At 41.6% G+C, this 22,556-nt stretch overlaps 1 protein-coding gene across 7 annotated transcripts in view; it reads left to right on the top strand.

Moving 5' to 3' along the window:
• PLCG2 (phospholipase C gamma 2) overlaps positions 1-13,690 on the top strand; it is a 203,758-nt gene extending 190,068 nt beyond the window's left edge. For 4 of the 7 annotated variants that reach the window (XM_056525825.1, XM_056525827.1, XM_056525829.1 and 1 more), the window contains exons 31-34: positions 33-121; positions 4,643-4,809; positions 7,410-7,456; positions 13,028-13,690. In XM_056525825.1, the coding sequence (XP_056381800.1) occupies positions 33-121; positions 4,643-4,809; positions 7,410-7,455 (302 nt within the window). In that variant the 3' untranslated portion in view covers position 7,456; positions 13,028-13,690. The remainder of the gene's footprint in view (positions 1-32; positions 122-4,642; positions 4,810-7,409; positions 7,457-13,027) is intronic. The other 3 variants (XM_056525826.1, XM_056525832.1, XM_056525831.1) reach the window with 3 other exon arrangements.
• Positions 13,691-22,556: the final 8,866 nt, after the last annotated feature.

The following is a 22,556-nucleotide window of genomic DNA, read 5'->3' as shown; positions in this document are numbered from 1 at the left end:
AAGTATGATTGTACCTGGTATATTCATTTTAGGTTACAGATCAGTGCCTCTGAAAAATGGTTATGGTGAAAATATAGAACTGGCTTCCCTTTTGGTCTACTGCCACATAAAAAAAAACCTGGTAAGTTGTCAATTTCCTATGTAAGCTTGGACTATCACTATCACTGCATGTTTTACCATCTGGACTGGTCCCATCATGATACCTTGTTTAGAATCCCAGCGTAATGGCTCTTAAATTTTTATCTTATACTTTAAACTTTGTGTTGCACAGATAATAAATACAATCTGATTCAGGATGCCATTCATGTATTTTGCATAAAGAAACAGGGTGCAGTGCTGGAAGGGAACAGAAGCAGTTAACAGGGGCAAATAAATTATTTTGGGAAAGCTGTTGGGGGTTCCGAGAATATGCCATTCAACTGATAAAAGCTTTTCAGTTAGTCTAGACAAAAGAATGAAGCCAATTTTCCACGTTGCTGTCCTGAGTCCCTTACAATCTTCATTACATTTTTTTTCTTAGACGCAGCCAATGGGAAGGGCCATCAATCATCCTCATTGTCTTTTAAAATAACTTATATAGGATGTTTTATTCACCAGGAGGAGGGTCTGAAAATATTTTGATGAATCTATGGTGAACCATGAATCTTTACGACCATTACAGAGTCAGAGTCAAACATTCTGCCAAAGTAATATGAATGCAAAATTAAAACATGAGCAACGGCCCGATCCATCTGTTCTGTGACTTAAAAACGCCTCAATAAACTGTTATAATTTAATAGAAGGCCTGCTTTGATAAAAAAGCACATCTGCAGACACTTAGACGGGAAATGTAAAATCATAAAGGCCTACAGATGGCTTGAAAGACAGACATCTCTGGGCCTCAATAGCAGAAAGCTGTAGAAGACGCCAACAAAGTCTAAATTACGCTTCTGATTACGTTGTTAATTTAGGAAAATTGGTGAAATTCTTAAGAATATCATCTACATTTTTAGTTTTTCTGTTTATTTGTTTTTCTATCAAATCTACAAAGCAGTTTTTTTTGCATTTAACCACACTGATGTACAGGGCTGCCATCAGCTCAAGGCCTGGGCACCCCCTACGACCCGACCCCTCCCCACCCCCCAGGGCCTGCCCACTATCTTCCCAATCATCAATAAAAAAATTCAAACCACAGGACAAGAAAAACAAGAGCCCTTTAGTTCAATAGGGAAGGAAGTAGGAAATATTATCACCGAATATATTACCATCATACTGTTACTGACCAAATCCTGTATACTGAGACCAATACAACCAAAAATACTAGTATACAAGGAGGAATATTTTCACTATGCATATTACCATCATACTGTATACTGTATGACCAAATCCTGTATACTGAGACCAATATTACCAATAATATCAGTATACAAGGAGGAAATATTCCCTCCATAAAGTGACCATATAGTGGTAGATATCAGCTCTGCCACCATATAAGTGATTACATACAGTTACATCAGGTGAAGTCTTCTCTGAGCGGAGTCGTTCACTTTCCTTTTTCTTCTCCTTCCGGCCCAGACTGTCATGAGGATTCCTTTCATCATCAACTCGTCTCCACAGAACCTGCCAGACAAACATTTTAGGCCCCACACGTTTCCTGCACCTATAACGCTCCATATAGTAATAATAGAGTGGCTAGATAAGTTGGTTGGGGAAGAGTAGGTAGGTCCGTCCCCCACCCATTAGGTAGTTAGGTTGCTCCAGAAAGTAGACAGGTCTCTTCACATTGTTTCCCTCATTACACAGGTGCCCAGAATAGGAGGTACCACCAGTAGGTAGGTCCCTGTGTAGATAGTTACTCCCTGTATGCAGTAGCAGCCCCCTATAAGTAGGGGTTACACACTGTAGAAAGGTCCCTCTTTATAAATTTGCAGCCCCCAAATACAGTAGTAGCCCCCCCCCCCCCTTTAGGAAATAGCAGCAGTCCCCTTTAGGTAAACATAGAAACATACATAGAAGCATAGAAAGTGTCGGCAGATAAGAACCATTTGGCCCATCTAGTCTGCCCAATAATCTGAATACTATGAATAGTCCCTGGCCCTATCTTATATGAAGGATAGCCTTATGCTTATCCCATGCGTGTTTAAACTCCTTCACTGTATTTGCAGCAACCACTTCTGCAGGAAGGCTATTCCATGCATCCACTACTCTCTTAGTAAATTAATACTTCCTGATATTACTTTTAAACCTTTGCCCCTCTAATTTAAAACTATGTCCTCTTGTGGTCGTTTTTCTTCTTTTAAATATGCTCTCCTCCTTTACCATGTTGATTCCCTTTATGTATTTAAAAGTCTCTATCATATAGTAGTAATAGTAGTGGCAGCCCCTTTTAGGTAGTAAAAGCAGTAGCCCCCTTAGGTAGTAAAAGCAGTAGCCCCCATAGGTAGTAACCACTAGCCCTCTAGGTAATAATAGCCAGCAGCACCCCCTTAGATAGTAATATCGGTAGCCCTGTTAGGTAGTAATCAGTAGCCCCCTTAGGAAGTAATAGCAGTAGCCCCCTTAGGTAGTAATAGCCAGCAGCCCTCTTAGGTATTAATAGTAGTAGCCCCTTTTGGTAGTAATCAGTAGCCCCCTTAGGTAGTTACCAATAGCCCCTTAAGTAGTAATTAGTAGCCCCAATAGGTAGAAATCAGTAGCCCTAATAGGTAAATAAGTTTATTTTTTCCTATTGTTACCTGTCTCCCGCGTGGTCCTTGGCCTCTTGTCTTCTTCTCCGTCTGCGCTTCGGTGCTTGATGATGACGTAATTCATGTGCCGGAGCGTAGAGGACGGATGCCCAAGCCTCTTGTCGGTGCTGCATATTGTGGGGTGCCCACAGGAGTGATTGACAGAGCGAGGAGCCCATGGATATTTGCTTTGTCAGGGTATGTTCACACTACGGATTAGTAGCTGAATCTCCACTTGCGGAATTCAGCGAGCGGAGATTCAGCCTGGCAGGCGGCAGTAAAACCGCGTGGCACTGCACCGTCACCATTGAAATGAACAGGTTCTTTCTTTGCACCGACGGGTCGGGCCGCACTAACGGGTGACACCTCCGCGCAACATCAGGGACGTCATACGTCAGGCCCGGCAGCCGCTGCAGCTCACCTAAGGTGGCCATGGCCGCAGCTCCGGCCACAGTATAATATAATGAGCTGCTGCGGCGACTGCGGAGTCCAGTCCCCGCTCTGCATTGACAAATACTGGCCAATGCATGGCCGGTATCTGTCAGCGAATTGCCGTACCCCTGCATAACCCTTGACGTACCCCTAGGGGTACACGTACTCCTGGTTGGGAACACCTGCTCTAGAGCATACAGCAGCTAATGTACTTATAAGGATTGTTTTTATAGAAGTAATTTACATAATTTTCTGGCACTTGTGGATGTGAAAATATTTTTTTTTCCACTGAAATACTCCTTTAACATCCATGGTTGAGGGAATCTGTCACCATGAAAATCCTTTTTACTCTTTTAGTATCATTTTATAGAGCAGGAGAAGCTGAGAAGATTTATAGTGTAGTCTGGTGGGCAGTGTCACTCAATCATTAAGTTATTCTGAATATTTTGCCATTAAGATATATATCAATCTACTCAGCCCATCCTGCTCTGTAGCATGATGTTGAGATTAAATAGCATTTTCATGGTACAACAAAAGAAAAGAAATACACAATATAGCGCACACCCAAATCTTTTAGAAAAACATGATCATTTTTATTACATGATTACAGGCACAAAAAGTAAACCAGACAGACATTTAAAAACGCTTTAAAAGGCCCAAACACCATTCCACAACAGGGAGGATCCCTCTGCACCTGTGATATCCAAATCTAATGCACTATCCCAATTGGCCCAATATAAAGATATTATAATGCAATAAATATACAATTTTCATGGTGACAGCTTCTGTTTAAATTGTTTTTCATGCCGCCCACATGCAGTTTCAGTGTAAAGTGGAGTGAGATACTGCAGCTGCATCTCCTTCCTACCATTTTCCCAATTTTTTATAGTAATTACTATTATTTTTATTTTTTTTCCCTGCTGAGGAAGTTTCTAAACAGGTACAAAGAGTCTGTAGACTGGGAAAAGGCAACTCTAATAATATTTGTAAAACATGTAGTAAAAATATCTTTATATGCTGGCATGTAATAGTATGCACAAGTATGTTTGAATCTAGAATGCATAATTATTCCTATTCATGGATTCTTCTACTAGACCAAACTTTGGGCTTGTTCATAACAAAATTAGGACATTGATATGACAATATCTGCAGACATACAGGAGAATGCCTGCATAGTTATAGAAATTAGAAGAGCTAGAGCTCTCTCACAATAAATGGTTGCTAGGGAGAGTTGACGGAGAAAGCTGGGTTAGAAGCCTTACATACACAGACTTGTCAGCTTTTGTGACTTAGACTTTAGCCTCATGTTGCTGGCAGGAAGTAGCTTCTTCTTAAATGAAATCATTTTATGGAAGGAGCCTAGAGCACAAATGTGAGCTCGCTATTTTACATAGTTATTGCACATAAAAAATGTATTTTCTGGCTGGAGGTACAATTTAACAAATGTTGAGGTCTGCTCTGTACTTTTCCTGTAATTTTGGATAACCATGCATTATATCTTTAAGGGAATGGCCGAAGAGCTGTATTCATCATCTGGAATGATAGGCCATAATAACGAAATGGCATTATATAACACACATAATACCGTAAGGGGTGTCCCCAACAGAGAACCGATGCCGAGGCAATATGGAGTAAATGGTAGAGGTGCTGTAATACCAGATCCTGTTAGGAGGTAAGCATGGAAGAAAGATGGAATTTTGTGTGCTTTTTTAGGGGCCTTTTTTGAGGCCTATCACATCCAGAAAGTCAGACAACAGAATTATCTACATGATATATGCAAGCTGAGACCTTTAGTCTTCCTCAGGACCAAATGCTTCACACTGGTGGTGGCAGCTAACTTTCTGTTCTTTTGCACTTGGTACTCAGAAGATTTGCTCTGTCTTTGATGGTGGTGACTTATTTGTGCTGTATTTATCTTATGTTACTAGGTTTCACAGGAGCTGGTTTACAGCTACAAGAAACTTCATTTTTCACTTGTCTGGTGATGGTTGTTACACTTTTACTGGTAGTGGTATCTGCCCTCTTTTGGTGGTGGCAATTTTTTCTGATACTGGTTGTATTGTTTATTTGAATTGTTCATTCAGTATTATTGGTGTAACTGAATTGCATGTAAGTGACCTATTATTTTTCTTTCTGCTTCCTCATTTAAAGTATTACTGTAAAAAACAAACAAACAAAAAAATTTTTTTCACATATTATGCAGACATAGTTAAACATAGTTCATAAGGTTGAAAAAAGACCAGAGTCCATCAAGTTCAACCTAAATCCCTAATGAGTCCCTACTGAGTTGATCCAGCGGAAGGCAAAAAACCCTCATACTAGAGGTAAAAATTCCTTCCCAACTCCAAATATGGCAGTCAGAATAAATCCCTGGATCAACGTTCTGTCCCTATAAATCTAATATACATAACCAGCGATGTTATTATTCTCCAAAAATGCATCCAGACCCCGTTTGAACTCTTTTTACAGAGTTCCCAATGACCACCTCCTCCGGGAGAGAATTCCACAGTCTCACTGCTCTTACAGTAAAGAACCCCCGTCTGTGCTGGTGTAGAAACCTTCTTTCCTCTAGACGTAGAGGATGCCCCCTTGTTATAGATACAGTCCTGGGTATGAATAGATCATGGGAGAGATCACTGTACTGCCCCCTGATATGCCACCTGATATATTTACATAGTTATTAGGTCTCCCCTAAGCCTTCTTTTGAAACTAAATAACCCTAATTCAGATAATCTTTCTGGGTACTGTAGTCATCCCATTCCCCTTATTACTCTGACATTAAATTTTCCTCGGTGAATACAGTGGGGAAGAATTTGTTTAATATATTTGCTTTTTCCTGATCCCCGTCTATAATTTCTTCCTCATAATTTTTTAACGGGCCTACACTTTCCGACATGTCAAAAGTTTTGATCAGTCAGGATCTCAATGCTGAAACTGATCTCTAAATACAGCCAGGAAAAGCAAGCATCACTCTCCAGCTTGACACTTATTGCAGGAGACAGGCTCCCTTATAGTCTGTCATCTACAAAAAGGCAAATTGAGTGCTGAGACAGGGAGTAAAGTGTGCTGCTGCGCGCTTCATCCAGCTATATCTAGTCGTTCTTGGGTGTCTCAGCACTGACCCCAACTGCTCAAAACTTTGAAATGTCTGTTTGACACATTAAAAGTTTTTTTTTAAATGATAGGAATGCTTAAAGTAAAGAAGGACTGACTGGCCATACTAGCATCCCATAATGTTAGCAATGCAATGTGCCTATGCTCCCGACTTTTGCTTACACTTAGTTGTGGAAAGGTTCACTGACAGATCAAAGTCACTTGACTCTAATGTCATATAACTTGCCATATGGCACTCTGTCTTAGTCTTGATTTTACAGACGAAGCTTATTCAGCTCTTCCAGTAGCAAAGGGATATATTTAAGTGGCATAAAAATATCAGTCATAACCAACCAAGTTCCAGTGCATTACCATAGGTGATGAAAGTTCTAATCCACAGGATTGAAGGTATTGGATAGGGGATAAGATGTATGATCGCAGGGGTCCCGCCACTGCAGACCCCCGCAATATCGGTGCAGCCCCCAGCATTCTCTGCCGGGTGCTGCCTCCGAGACGGGGACGTTACATCCCTGCCACTCCCCCTAGTGATTTCACACCACGCCGTGAGTCACGTCCCCGTCTCGGAGGCAGCGGCTGGCACAGAATGCCAGGAGCTGCACTGAGATCACAGGGGTCCCCAGTGGTGGGACCCCTGGGATCATGCATCTTATCCCCTATCCTTCGGATAGGGATAAGATGTATAAAGCTGGAATACCCCTTTAAGAACAAAGAACATATCCCTCCTTCAGCTCAATCACATGACTTATTAGGGCAAATAACAGGCCTCAGAGTGGCCTGTTACTGTTTATCAATGGGCATTGCTCTAAGCCCATTCCAGTAAACAGTGATGACAACATAGCAGAGGTCTGTCTGTAATTTGGACTATTTATACAAAATATACAAATATTACACAAAAAGTATACTAAATATTTCAATAACACTTAAGAGCACCACTGTACTGGGTTGTATCAACTTAGTGTATTATAGTGTAAATACAATAAACTGCATCACTTATTATATACTACAATGTGATTACATCACAAGGTTATATAAGGAACCAGATGGGTTCGCAGCACACAGTCAGCTGTAGGTTGTGGGCTGAACAGACAGTGAATGTTTTCTATAAGGAGGGAAATTCACTCATTGTTAGTATTATTCCTTATCTCTCTCTTATTCCAGAGCAGGAATTGGAAAGATCAATCCTCGAGTTTCTCCTGATTTCTAAGGTAAAGGATTATATTGTAGAAAAATAATTACAATTATAGGGAATCTGTAATGAGAAACCGGGCACTGAACAGATGTTATGCAGTGGTGCCGGGTGTCCAAAGAATAGCTCTAATTCCAAGCATCTTTATGGCTGTTCGCTCGTGGTCCAGACAACAGGGACACTTATATGCTTATTTTCAAGGCGTCTTTCTAACAAGTGGGATTATCCAAAGTGTAGAAACCCTTTAAGTTACTGGTCTCTCTTGCCAAGTCTGAATAAGGGCCATCAGTACTCAAAGTGCATCCGTTCAGGCACAGGCCTGGCTGGAACTAGTCCTATTTACAAACCATGTAATAGCGCCCAACTGATACAGTTGTAGAAACAAAAGAACCTCCAAGCGAGAGTGGAATACTTTGGGCACTGAGAGACCACAGATACCAGGTAAAAGTGAACGACAAGTTTATTCCCAACATGCAACACGCCAAGGCGCGAAACGCATTGCATGTTGGTAATAAACTTGTCGTTCACTTTTACCTGGTATCCGTGGTATCAAAATGCGTTGGCGCCAAACGTGTTGCATGTTTGGAATAAACTTGTCGTTCAGGCTTACCTGGTATCCGTGGTCTCTCAGCGCCCGAAGTATTTCACTCTCGCTTGGAGGTTCTTTTGTTTCTACATCAGTTTACATCATGGAAAGGCGGCAGTGAGACTGTGCATCCATGCTCTATTCCATGCACAACTTCACTCGGTAAGCGCCAATTCATATGAAGCGGATATCGTGGTAACGCAGTAATACACTATGGAGCGCTCTATCTTTTTGTTCCACTGATACAGTGGTACAGTAGGAGTGTACCTAAACCAACTGCGTTATGTTGAATAGATACACAAATAATTTGGCCTGCAATAAGATTAAATTGTATCTCTAGTCCAAAAAGACACATTTTCTGAATCTTTAATTTGTAGTAAGGTTGTATAGTCTTTGTGATGGAAAAGTTATATTATAATGTAGGCACAGTACTGTCAGTGTAGATGTACTGAGATGTCATAATAAAATCACAGTGTTCTCAGTATTGAGGTACTTCAGGTACTGTGATATAATGTAGGCACAGTGCTGTCAGTGTGCAGGTACAAGGTTGTGGCAGGGTGTTTGATGATTTCTTCCACCATTGGGCTCAGGCAGCTAGGTCTACTGACATGACCAGACTTATATGGTGATATTATTTGAATTTTGGCAAACTGTGCACCTTCTGTAGGCAGATTGTAGACCCCCCTACTAGGACCTGAGTGGGTGGATCTGCCTTGAGCATATCTGCTATTTTTCATCCCAAAAGCAGCAGGAGACTTTATCAACACGAGGATTCAAAAGCTTAGAAAAGACTTCATATTCATAGAGAAGGAGCAGATTTTCTTTAAATGTATTTTATTGAGATTAATTAACAGTCAAGAGCTAGAGCAGAATAATATAGCTTCTTTCTGCCTCACCGACTTTGATTGACAGTTCTCTCCTTGTTTGGATAGATAGTGTTCTATCAGTCAAGGCCAGCAGGGCAAGCAGAGGTCATTAGGGACCACCCTAATGACTTCTGGTTAAGGCAGCATGATTTTCTGATTATATATATACAGGGTGGGCCATTTATATGGATACACCTTGATAAAATGGGAATGGTTGGTGATATTAACTTCCTGTTTGTGGCACATTCGTATATGTGAGGGGGGAAACTTTTCAAGATTGGTGGTGACCATGGCAACCATTTTGAAGTCGGACATTTTGAATCCAACTTTTGTTTTTTCAATAGGAAGAGGGTCATGTGACACATGAAACTTATTGGGAATTTCAGAAGAAAAACAATGATATACTTGGTTTTAACATAACTTTATTCTTTCATGAGTTATTTACAAGTTTCTGACCACTTATAAAATGTGTTCAATGTGCTGCCCATTGTGTTGGATTGTCAATGCAACCCTCTTCTCCCACTCTTCACACACTGATAGCAACACCGCAGGAGAAATGCTAGCACAGGCTTCCAGTATCCATAGTTTCAGGTGCTGCAGAATGGGCAAAACAAAAATTGGAACAGGACCCTCAGTTTACGCAGAAGATTTTGTTCAGTGATGAGGCAAACTTTTATGTGAATGGTGAAGTTAACAAACAAAACCACTGCTATTGGTCTGACACTAACCCACATTGGATAGATCCCTCCAAGACTGTTGGAACACAAAATTTTATGGTATGGTGTGGTATATGGGGTACAAAGATAGTGGGGCCATTCTTCATCTTGCCCTATGCACTGAAGCTGGCACGTTCCCTGAGTTTTTCCAGCAAGATGGCACACCACCACATTATGGGTGTCAGGTCCGAGCATTCCTAGATGAAGTTTCCTGGAAAGTGGATGGTCGTCGTGGGCCAGTTGAATGTCCCCCAAGGTCTCCCGATCTGACCCCCTTAGACTTTTATCTTTGGGGTCATCTGAAGGCAATTGTCTATGCTGTGAAGATACGAGATGTGCAGCACCTGAAACTACGGATACTGGAAGCCTGTGCTAGCATTTCTCCTGCGGTGTTGCTATCAGTGTGTGAAGAGTGGGAGAAGAGGGTTGCATTGACAATCCAACACAATGGGCAACACATTGAACACATTTTATAAGTGGTCAGAAACTTGTAAATAACTCATGAAAGAATAAAGTTACGTTAAAACCAAGCACATCATTGTTTTTCTTGTGAAATTCCCAATAAGTTTAATGTGTCACATGACCCTTTTCCTATTGAAAAAACAAAAGTTGGATTAAAAATGGCCGCCATGGCAACCACCCATGTTGAAAAGTTTCCCCCCCTCATATATACTTATGTGCCACAAACAGGAAGTTAATATCACTAACCATTCCCATGTTATTAAGGTGTATCCATATAAATGGCCCACCCTGTGTGTGTGTATATATATATTTGCACATTATTATGGGGCTGCCATCTTGCCTAAGCTTTCTTCAACAGCATTTAGTGATATGCTTTACAGTAAGGTCTATGGACATAGACAACAATAGACAGGACTTGTATCATTCAGATGAATTGCAGACGTTACAGGGCATTCTCTGTCACCTTTTCAGAGCTCATTCTACAAGGAGAAGGATGCTGAATACAGTGTTATTATCACTCCACTAGTGTCACCTTTCACTCTATTTCTGAGAATAAAGGCATTATTGGAAAATGAGATGTACAGAAAAGCAAGTCTCGGCTTAGTTTTAGAAAAAAAGCAAACAGTAGCATACAAAATGGACCTTGAATCACACTAGTCCCGATGCAACATAAAAAACAGAGTCCTTGTCATCTAGCAAGAATATATTTAGGGAAAAAAGGTTATTTAGAGCCTTATCTGACGGAGAACTTCATCTGATGAAGAGACCACTCCTACTCTAGGCCAGAAACGTGCTTGTGCGTTCTAAATAACCTTTTGTGTCTAATAAAATTTTTGCTAGATGGCTAGGACTCCATGTCTTCTATGCTACATCAGGACTAGCATCCTTTAGATCCATTTTGTGCGCCACTGTGCTCTCTTTTATTATTCCCCAACCCGGCTAGTATTATCCATACTCAGGAAAATCGAGGCTGCAGGACTGTGAATTGTGGTAAATTACATACGCTCAGCGCAACACTCTCTGGTGAGCCCGTTACTGCCCTTACACCGTTCCACCTTCGGTTACTTCCTTTACATGGCGCACACACCCTTCTTTTCCTTTAAACAATAGGTCATTTTCTGAGGACACATCCCCTTTAAGCCCCTGCACATTCTGGACTTAGTTCAATAGGTCAGCTTTCCCTGTATATGCATGCTTACAATGATAGCTGTCAATTACTGAAAAGGACTGCCCATTGGACTTCTAAGCCCAGAAATAACCAAAGGTAAAATTAGTAAAAAATTATACTGAATCTTTTTACATAAAACTATATATTCATCTGATCAGCTTGTCCTTGCTCTGACATAATGATGGTAGATCAGATACCATCTTCAATGCAACAGGTTTCTTGTTATGTTGAAATAAGGGGTTAAAACACTAGAGTAAAACTGTGCCTATAGTAGCAATATCTGTATCATTATTACAATTGTGCTACACATAAATCACAGCTTTATATGTGACAGACTAGTGATAAATTGTTCAGATGGTTTTCTGAGTGCCAAGAGCAAATATCTAAAGGTCCACAGATTACAGGAACATTACGCTCAAAGTCTACTGTTATGGGTGGTACAGATCTGCAGCTTTTACTATGACATTTCAAGTGTTTCAATCTACATTATGAATAATGCTGCAAATACTGTGCATGATCAGTTTATATACTCTAGTCACATGAAAAGGTGTATTAAAAATGTTGTATTCCATCCAGTTAAAAAAAAGAACATAGAACGAGGAGCATTGTCTGTTTCTTAGCAAATCTTCATGGCCTAGAATACCCATTGATGCCGACTAGCTGATAGACAGCAACGCACAGTTTTCCTTTTTAGCTGGATGCCAGGCATGGTAAATAGCCATTGAGCATCTGCTTATGTGAGTTGTACAGTGGGCGCTCTTAGTATTTTGTTTTATAAAACAAATATAATATAAAATATAAAACGCTCTTGTTTTATAAAACCTTGCTCAGCAAACAAAAACTTGTAGTTTCTTTTAATAATTATTTTAATCGGACTGTTTAAAACTGTAATAAAGAATGTTTTTTTTGTCTTATAGCCATCTGTCTTTTTTTTTTATTTATTTTTTTTACTATACTTCACAATATGTTGTTTCTTTAATAAATGTGTGAAAACCTAATAAAATATAAGATGGAATAATGTTACTGTTCATTTTGCAGAATGTAGCTTCTTAACTCCAAGTCCCATCCGAGTAGTTTAATAATTAGTACTGTAATTTTCGCCATATAGGACGCTCCGGCATATAAGATGCACCCAATTTTAAATGAGGAAAATCTAGAATACAATGTAAAGTATAGGTCACAGTGATCTTCAACCAGCGGACCTCCAGATGTTGCAAAACTACTACTCCCAGCATGCCCGGACAGCCAATGCCAGGAGTTGTAGTTTTGCAACATCTGGAGGTCCGCAGGTTGAAGACCACTGGTATAGGAGGTAATACTCACGTGTCCCCGCTGCTCCGGACCCGTCACCGCTCGTCCCCACTGCCCTGAATGTCGCCCTCCATCATTGTTGCCGCGTCCCCGGGGTGTCCCTGTTGCTCTGGAACGTCTCTGCTGCCCGGTATCCTCGCTATCCGTCGCCACCATCACGTCGCTACGCACGGGGCGGCGTGCGCGACGACGTGATGACAACAAAGGAGAGTGCCGGCCATGGAGGGGATCCCGGCACGGAGCAGACACCGAGGAGGCAGGTAAGGTCCCTCCCGATGCAGCCGGGTTAGTGCCACTTTCGCTTCAGATGCGGCAGTCAGCAAAAAATACGGTATATTTCAGCTGAATCCTTGAGGTACAGGAAACTTATATGCACCTCGAAATGTGACTAGAGTATAAGACATGATGTTGCTGGACATAAGGTTTGTTTCCTTTGGCTACACTTCTGTAAATTATAACTTTGCTTTCCCCTCTCTTTTAGGTTAGGTGAGAAACGTATCAGTAATAGCAGATTTTATTCATAACGGTTGTCTACTTGAGTGGACATGTTCTTTGTATATTAAAGAAATTCAAGAACAGAGGCCTTTAAGGAAAAAACGTCTAGCAATGGTGCCTGCATGTTAATGGTTCACAAAAGACCACAAACTTACTATAGCATGACCAGTGTCATCAGGAATTTTGTAATTTTACTAAATATAAGTGTGAAAACCAGTTCTAAGCTACATGGGCCACACCCCTTTATCGGGCAAAACGTAATGTCTGAAGACCAGAAGAATGCACTGTCTCATACTGGATTGTCATGGGTCTTCCACCAGATGGGTTACATGCTTTGCCTTAAATTGTTTGCTATGCTATGATGGTGCTCCCAAATATAACCCATCATGTAGAGCTCATGTTGTGTGTACTAACTACTGGGGATGGACCAATGACAAAAATGGACTAAAGGACTGGCTTACTCAAGAGCTTTTTACACTTTCAATGATGAAAATGTATCCACATTGTACAATTGAACTGAAATCAACCTACCTTCCAATACGGACATAGAAAAATGTCTATTAATAATTAAGAACATTGAGGCTTTGTCCAAAGTTGTGTGTCTTATTATTTATCAAGTGTAAATTCAGTCCACAAAATGGTCACCACACTAAAAAGAAAAAAAAAAAAAAAAAAAAACAACTGGTTCATACTATGCTCCTCACAAATGCAACAAACCAATTACTGTCTAGATATTTGATTGTATGAAGAATTATTTATCCCAGGGAAATGTAATGTCATCCGAAACCTCACACACTCAAAAGACTCGCTGGGGTCTTTCCAAGGGGTCTTCAAATTGTATATATTTTTGGATGCATATTTCATAGTCCTGATAATCTGGCGGATCAATAGTTCAATTACAGCATAACATTTAAAGAAATACCATAAATACAGTGATATTTTCTATGATTATATATGTTGAACTTTAATCCTGTTCTTATTTTTCTACTTGTTGTGAACATAAACTATCTTTTTGTATCAAAACGGTGAAAGAGAAAAAGTGTCCTGTTGCTTACAGCAACTAGAGTCTACATTTCTAACTCAATCTATAATTTGCAGTTTTCCCAGATCTGGTGGGTGGTGCTCCCACCTCTCCCCTCCATAGACTTGCATTGCTTGTCTTGCAGACACAGGACAGAGCTGAGCTGAGTTTCAGAGAAGATCATTTGGGGAGCAGGAGGGGGGGAGAGGGAAAAAGTTTGATAACCGGAGAAATAAGTATTTTTTTTATTTAAGATATTACAGAGTTTCTTACATAAACTTTGTTCAAATGATTTAACATAATTGTTTTATACACCTGAAAAGGAAAAAAAGTATACAAAAACGGGTGCTACTGTATGCCAAACAGCACAATCTGTTTCCCATTGACTTACATACTAGCAAAAAAAAAAAAAAAAATGGATTGCAACTTAATTTTTTTTTATTGCTGTATCAAAGTAGTGTAAAATTAAATATACTGTAACTGAAACAGTCAAACATAAACAAATGCAATGTGAACCCAGCCTAGGCAATAAAGTCTACGTTTCCTATATACACCAATTTACAAAGCAAAAGACAGACCCCTAGCCTCCATTGTTTGTCACAGTATTTAATAATGTACAGTAAATATAGTGGGAGCCATGTACAAAAACATTTGAAACTGGAGACGGTGCCCTTAGTAACAAGTTTTTTCTTTCTTATCCACACTGGAAAAATAAGATCGATTTTTATTGGTGTGAGTTGCCTAAGATCACTTCTTATAGTTTCTAACCCACAACTGAAAATCTAAATGTGCAATCTAATTCTGTGTTATGGGAATGTAAATGAAAGCAGTGGTCACAGCAACACACACAAGTTTGTCTTCATTTTCTACGCTGAATTTATCATGGTTTGTCATTGGTATCCAGAGGCTTTTAATTTCTTTTTATGTACTTTCCAAACATTTCAATGTGCCACAATTCACAACATGAAAGTGAGAGCAATAAATGTGAGTGTATTATTTCACAGGACATTACGTGTATTACTATGCTAACATAGATAACCTGAAGTTGAAAACCTGTCTGTGAAAGTTTTTGGGATTAAAGAAAAGAAAACCCTAAATATTTGGATGTGATTGTAGGTACTCCACACTTCCTAGGCAGCTAAGATATGAGGTTGTCATTGTAGAGAAGCTTTTGTTGTGTCGGAGACCTGTAACAATATAGCAGGGAATCCCTAAATAACCATCAGGAAGGGGAGAGGATCCATATCTCTGCTCTTAGTTACGTATCTCGTATGACCAAGAAAGCTGCTTTTTGTGCACTGAGCTCCCTGTAAAGACAGCCTCCTTAGTCCCACCTGCCAGCACTTGTGATTTTCTGATTGGACACTAGAGCTGTCAATCATGACATGGGCGTGGAAGCTTTCTTTACAGAGAGCTCTGTGCATGGAGAGAAGAGGTATGATTTTCTCCCCAAAACTGCAGACAAGTCGATTTATTTAACCCTCAAGGCCACTAGGCAATACAATAACTGGTAACTACTGTGCTCCCTCCACTGGCCAGCCTAAGACAGCTACGGAAACTCTACGCTGTATAGACACTTCCACATATGTGTGATACCTGCATCGACAGTCTCGCATACGTTTTTTCTCTATCATTTCAGCATGCAATATTTGTATTCCAATCTTTAAACTGTATAGTGTTATAGTAAATACATGAACTTGTGCAGCCTTGTTCAGAAAGTATGTTGTACACTCAAAAGACACCCCATAATGTGGTTGCTGGCGAGGTGCCACATACTAGTAAGTGAAGTTTAATTTAACATTGTCAGATATTTGTCAAATTTTTATACACAAAAGTGATTTATTGTTTTCAATAAAGGTTTGCTGTGATCTTAGAAATATATATATATGTATATATCTATGCAAATGCATGTGTGTGCCTTGTTTTCATGAAACATCACTGAATTGTAGACCAAAGCTTATCCCCTGTCCAGCAGGAATAAACTTATCCCCGATTCGTAGGTTAGGGGATAAGTGTCTGATCGCTTAGGGTTTTGACCTCTGGGACCCCCCTGCAATCTCCAGTACGGGGCACACACAGCAGGTCCAAACACGCCCCCTCCATTCATCTCTGAGGGAGAGGCGGAGATACAGTCTTTGTGTGTCTCCGCCTCTCCCATAGAAGTTAATAAAGGAGGCACGTTTCGACCAGCTGACCTGCTGGGTACAGAACGTGCTCTAAGACAGCTCAGATGGGGCTGAGCCAAGGCCCTTTATGGGAGAATGAGGGGGGGGGGGTCCCAGCGGTCGGACAACCCCCCCCCCCCCCAGTTCTGACATTCATCCCCTATCCTTAGTCTTTGATCGCATTGATGATGTTTATTACTTATTCACTAGCTTAGTACCCGGTGGTGCCAGGTTTTTTCTTCCTAATCCTTGTTGAGGAGGAAAAGCAACAAAGGAGGAAGCTTTTGACCTCATATCCTGAGCTCATATCTCACCCTCATATCCTGGCCTCAGTTGGGGCTGAGTTGTGATGAAGATATTGTAAGCCGAAAAAAGAGTGCGAGGCTTTGTATGAGTGGGTGTGATTTGCAAGCCAGACCGATGCACAAAAAGGGTCGAAAGTAAAAGGGGTGTGGCTTAAAGGGTTGGAATGTCTTTGTGGGATGGGGCATGACATGCGTGGAGGGTGTGGCTTGCAAGCTGGACTGATGCATTCACCAGGAGATGCAGAGCGGAGCTTGTGGAGTAAGGTATCGGAAGTCCCATATACTTGTATAGGACTTGAAACAAAAACCCCATCCTTCACATAAGGGGGTAGGTTAGGATAAATGTAACTATCATATATTTTTATTATACATATAAGTAACATGTCTCTAAGTATTATCGAAATATCTCCAGCTGTACAAAAGTTATGCTGGAAAAAAAGTAAATTGGACATGTCACACCAAACTTTAAAAATGGGCAGGACTAAATTATTGGTAACCTTTTAACCCCTTAAGGACTTAGCCCTTTTTCACCTTAAGGACTCGGCCGTTTTTTGCAATTCTGACCACTGTCACTTTAAACATTAATAACTCTGGAATGCTTTTACTTATCATTCTGATTCCGAGATTGTTTTCTCATGACATATTCTAGTTTAACATAGTGGTAAAATTTTATGGTAACTTGCATCCTTTCTTGGTGAAAAATCTCAAAATTTGATGAAAAATTAGAAAATTTAGCATTTTTTGAACTTTGAAGCTTTCTGCTTGTAAGGAAAATGGATATTCAAAAAAAATTTTTTTTGGTTCACATACACAATATGTCTACTTTATGTTTGCATCATCAAATTTATGAGTTTTTACTTTTGGAAGACACCAGAGGGCTTCAAAGTTCAGCAGCAATTTTCCAATTTTTCACAAAATTTTCAAACTCGCTATTTTTCAGGGACCAGTTCAGTTTTGAAGTTGATTTGAAGGGTCTTCATATTAGAAATACCCCATAAATTACCCCATTATAAAAACAACACCCCCCAAAGTATTCAAAATGACATTCAGTCAGCATTTTAACCCTTTAGGTGTTTCACAGGAATAGCAGCAAAGTGAAGGAGAAAATTCTAAACCTTATTTTTTTACACTCGCATGTTCTTGTAGACCCAATTTATGAATTTTTGCAAGTGGTAAAAGGAGAAAATTTTTACTTGCATTTGTAACCCAATTTCTCTCGAGTAAGCACATACCTCATATGTCTATGTAAAGTGTTTGGCGGACGCAGTAGAGGGCTCAGAAGCGAAGGAGAGACAAGGGGATTTTGGAGAGAACATTTTTCTGAAATGGTTTTTGGGGGGCATGTCACCTTTAGGAAGCCCCTAGGGTGTCAAAACAGCCCAAAAAAAACCCACATGGCATACTATTTTGAAAACTAGACCCCTCGGGGAATGTAACATGGGATAAAGTGAGCCTTAATACCCCACAGGGGTTTCATGACTTTTGCAAATGTAAAAAAAAAAAAAAACTAAAATGCTTGTTTTCCCAAAAATTTTACATTTTTAAAAAGGGTAATAGCAGAAAATACCCCCCAAAATTTGAAGCCCAATTTCTCCCGATTCAGAAAACACCCCATATGGGGGTGAAAAGTGCTCTGCTGGCGCACTACAGGTCTCAGAAGAGGAGTAGTCACATTTGGCTTTTTGGAAGCAAATTTTGCTCTGGGGGCATGCTGCATTTAGGAAGCCCCTATGGTGCCAGAACAGCAAAAAAAAAAAAACACATGCCATACTACTTTGGAAACTAGACGCCTCGGGGAACGTAACAAGGGGTTAAGTGAATCTTTATACCCCACAGGTGTTTCATGACTTTTGCACATGTTAAAAAAAATATATTTTTTTTTAACCTAACATGCTTGTTTTCCCAAAAAATGTACATTTTTCAAAAGGGTAAAAGCAGAAAATACCCCCCAAAATTTGTAACACAATTTCTCCCGAGTACGGCGATACCCCATATGTGACCCAAACTGTTGCCTTGAAATACGACAGGGCTCCAAAGTGAGAGCGCCATGCGCATTTGAGGCCTAAATTAGGGACTTGCATAGGGGTGGACATAGGGGTATTCTACGCCAGTGATTCCCAAACAGGGTGCCTCCAGTGGTTGTAAAACTCCCAGCATGCCTGGACAGTCAGTGGCTGTCTGGTAATACTGGGAGTAGTTGTTTTGCAACAGCTGGAGGCTCCGTTTTGGAAACAGAGGCGTACCAGATGTTTTTCATTTTTATTGGGGAGGGGAGCAGGGCTGTGTAGGGGTATGTGTATATGTAGTGTTTTTTACTTTTTTTAAATTTTTTGTTGTTAGTGTAGTGTAGTGTTTTTAGGGTACAGTCGCACGGGCGGGGGTTCACAGAAGTTTCTCGCTGGCAGTTTCAGCTGCGACAGAAAATTTGCCGCAGCTCAAACTTGCAGCCGGATACTTACTGTAAACCTCCGCCCATGTGAGTGTACCCTGTACGTTCACATTGGGGAGGGGGGAACATCCAGCTGTTGCAAAACTACAACTCCCAGCATGCGCTGACAGACTGTACATGCTGAGAGTTTTAGTTTTGCAACAGCTGTAGGCACACTGGTTATGTATCACTGAGTTTGTGACCTAACTCAGTGTTTCATAACCAGTGTGCCTCCAGCTATTGCAAAACTACAACTCCCAGCATGTACGGTGCATGCTGGGAGTTGTAGTTTGTAACAGCTGGAGGCACACCGGGCGTGAAACACTGCGTTAGGTAAAAAAAAAACTCACAACCAGTGTGCCTTCAGCTGTTGCAAAACTACAACTCTCAGCAGGCACAGACAGCCAACGGGTAGGCTGAGAGTTGTAGTTATGCAACCAGCAGATGCACCACTACAACTCCCAGCATGCACTTTAGCTGTTTGTGCAAGCTGGGAGTTGTAGTTATACAACAGCTGAAGGTACACTTTTCCATAGAAAAAATTTGCCTCCAGCTGTTGCAAAACTATAAGTCCCAGCATGCCCATAAGGGAATGCTGGGAGTTGTGGTGGTCTGCCTCCTGCTGTTGCATAACTACAGCTCCCAGCATGCCCTTTTTGCATGCTGGGAGCTGTTGCTAAGCAACAGCAGGAGGCTGTCACTCAGCACCAACTGCTGATCCACGCTGCTGCTGCAGGTCAGTCCTTCGCCGCCGCCGCTCCTGGGGCCCCGATCCCCAACAGGGACGCCGGGGATCAGGGTCCCCAGCTGCCGGGGTCCACATCCCGCACCCGATCACGTCCTCCGGAAGAGGGGCGGAGCGGGTTGCGGGAGTGACACCCGCAGCAGGTGCCCTGATTGGTTGGCTGGTAAACCGGCCGACGAATCAGGGCGATCGTGAGGTGGCACCGGTGCCACCTCACCCCTGCTGGCCATGGCTGTTCGGGGCCAGATCAGCCAGTAATTCCGGGTCACTGGAGACCCGATTGACCCAGAATCGCCACAGATCGCTGGGCTGAATTGTCCAGCGATCTGCAGCAATCGCCGACATGGGGGGACATAATGACCCCCCTGGGCGATATGCCGCAATGCCTGCTGAACGATTTCAGCAGGCATCCGCCTCCGGTCCCCAACCGGCTAGCGGTGGGGACCGGAATTCCCACGGGCGTATGGATACTCCCTGTATCCTTAAGGACTCGGAATGCAGGGCTTGTCCATAGAGAGGTTAAAATTGTGGACAAATAAGATTGTTTCAAGCATGTGATGCTCCTTTAAACTCCCCTGGGGCAAGTAACAGGTGTGGGCAAAAAAAAAGGAGAGTTCACTTGGTCTTTGCATTGTGTCTGTGTGTGCCACACTAAGCATGGACAACAGAAAGAGGAGAAGAGAACTGTCTGAGGACTTGAGAACCAAAATTGTGAGAAAATATCAACAATCTTAAGGTTACAAGTCTAACTCCAGAGATCTAGATTTGCCTTTGTCCACAGTGCACAGCATTATCAAGAAGTTTGCAACCCATGGCACTGTAGCTTATCTCCCGGGGCGTGAACGGAAGAGAAAAATTGATGAAAGGTGCAATGCAGGATAGTCCGGATGGTGGATAAGCAGCCCCAAACAAGTTCCAAAGATATTCAAGCTGTCCGGCAGGCTCAGAGAGCATCAATGTCAGCGCAAACTATCCGTTGACATTTAAATGAAATGAAACGCTATGGCAGGAGACCCAGGAAGACCCCACTGCTGACATAGAGACATAAAAAAGCAAGACTACATTTTGCCAAAATGAACTTGAGTAAGCCAAAATCCTTCTGGGAAAACGATGAGATCAAGATAGAGCTTTTTGGTAAAGCACATCATTCTACTGTTTACCGAAAACGGAATGAGGCCTACAAAGAATAGAACACAGTACCTACTGTAAAAAATATGGTGGATGTTCAATGATGTTTTGGGGTTGTTTCGCTGTCTCTGGCACTGGGTGCCTTGAATGTGTGCAAGACATCAGGAAATCTGAGGATTACCAATGGATTTTGGGTCGCACTGTACAGCCCAGTGTCAGAAAGCTGGGTTTGCATCCTAGACCTTGGATCTTCCAGCAGGACAATGACCCCAAACATACATCAAAAAGCACCCAGAAATGGATGGCAACAAAGCGCTGGAGAGTTCTGAAGTGGCCAGCAATGAGTCCAGATGTAAATCCCATTGAACACCTGTGGAGAGATCTTAAAATTGCTGTTGGGAAAAGGCGCCCTTCCAATAAGAGAGACCTGGAGCAGTTTGCAAAGGAAGAGTGGCTCAACATTCTGGCTGAGAGGTGTAAGAAGCTTATTGATGGTTATAGGAAGCAACTGATTTCAGTTCTTTCTTCCAAAGGGTGTGCATCCAAATGTTAAGTTAAGGGTGCCAATAATTTTGTCCAGCCCATTTTTGGAGTTTGGTGTGACATTATGTCCAATTAGCTTTTTTCCTCCCTTTTTTGGTTTAGTTCCAATACACACAAAGGAAATACACATGTGTATAGCAAAACATGTGTTACTGCAATCCTTTCCTGTGAGAAATTCTTAATTTTCTAGAAAAAGTTCAGGGGTGCCAATATTAACGGCCATGACTGCATAAGTAACCTGTAACCAAGTATTATCCAAATATCTCCAGTTGTTTGAAAGTTATGCAGTAACATACTTTGCTCAAAAAAAAATAAAGGGAACACTTAAACAACAGCCAATCACACTTCTGTGAAATCACACTGTCCACTCAGGAAGCAACACTGATTGACAATTTCACATGCTGTTGTGCAAATGGAACAGACAACATGTGGAAATTATAGGCAATTAGCAAGACACCCCAATAAAGGAGTGGTTCTGCAGGTGGTGACCACAGACCACTTCTCAGTTCATATGCTTCCTGGCTGATGGTTTTGGTCACTTTTGAATGCTGGCAGTGCTTTCACTCTAGTGGTAGCATGAGACGGAGTCTACAACCCACACATGAGGCTCAGGTAGGGCAGCTCTTCCAGGATGGCAAAGCAATGCAAGCTGTGGCAAGAAGGTTTACTGTATATGTCAGCGTAGTATCCAGAGCATGGAGGTACTACCAGGAGACAGGCCAGTACATAAGAAGATGTGGAGGAGGCCATAGGAGAGCAAAAACCCAGCAGCAGGACTGCTACCTCTGCCTTTGTGCAAGGAGGAGCACTGCCAGAACCTTGCAAAATGACCTCCAACAGGCCACAATGTGCATGTGTTCACACAAATGATCAGAAACAGACTCCATGAGGGTGGTATGAGGGCCTGACATCCACAGGTGTTGGTTGTGCTTACAGAAGTTTGAGCTGCGCCAAATTTTTCACCACAGCGCAAATTCCCTTACACTGTCCCCCCAATAAAAATGAAAAACGTATTGTACGGCAGTGTTTCCAAAACGGAGCCTCCAGCTATTGCAAAACAACAACTCCCAGCATTTCCAGACAGCTACTGACTGTCCAGGCATTCTGGGAGATTAGCAAAAGCTGGAGGCACCCTATTTGGCAATCACTGGTGTAGAATACCCCTATGTTCACCCCTATG

The sequence above is a fragment of the Hyla sarda genome, chromosome 6 (assembly GCF_029499605.1).
Source record: "Hyla sarda isolate aHylSar1 chromosome 6, aHylSar1.hap1, whole genome shotgun sequence".
NCBI lineage: Eukaryota > Metazoa > Chordata > Amphibia > Anura > Hylidae > Hyla > Hyla sarda.
This window is presented reverse-complemented; position numbering and strand designations above follow the sequence as displayed.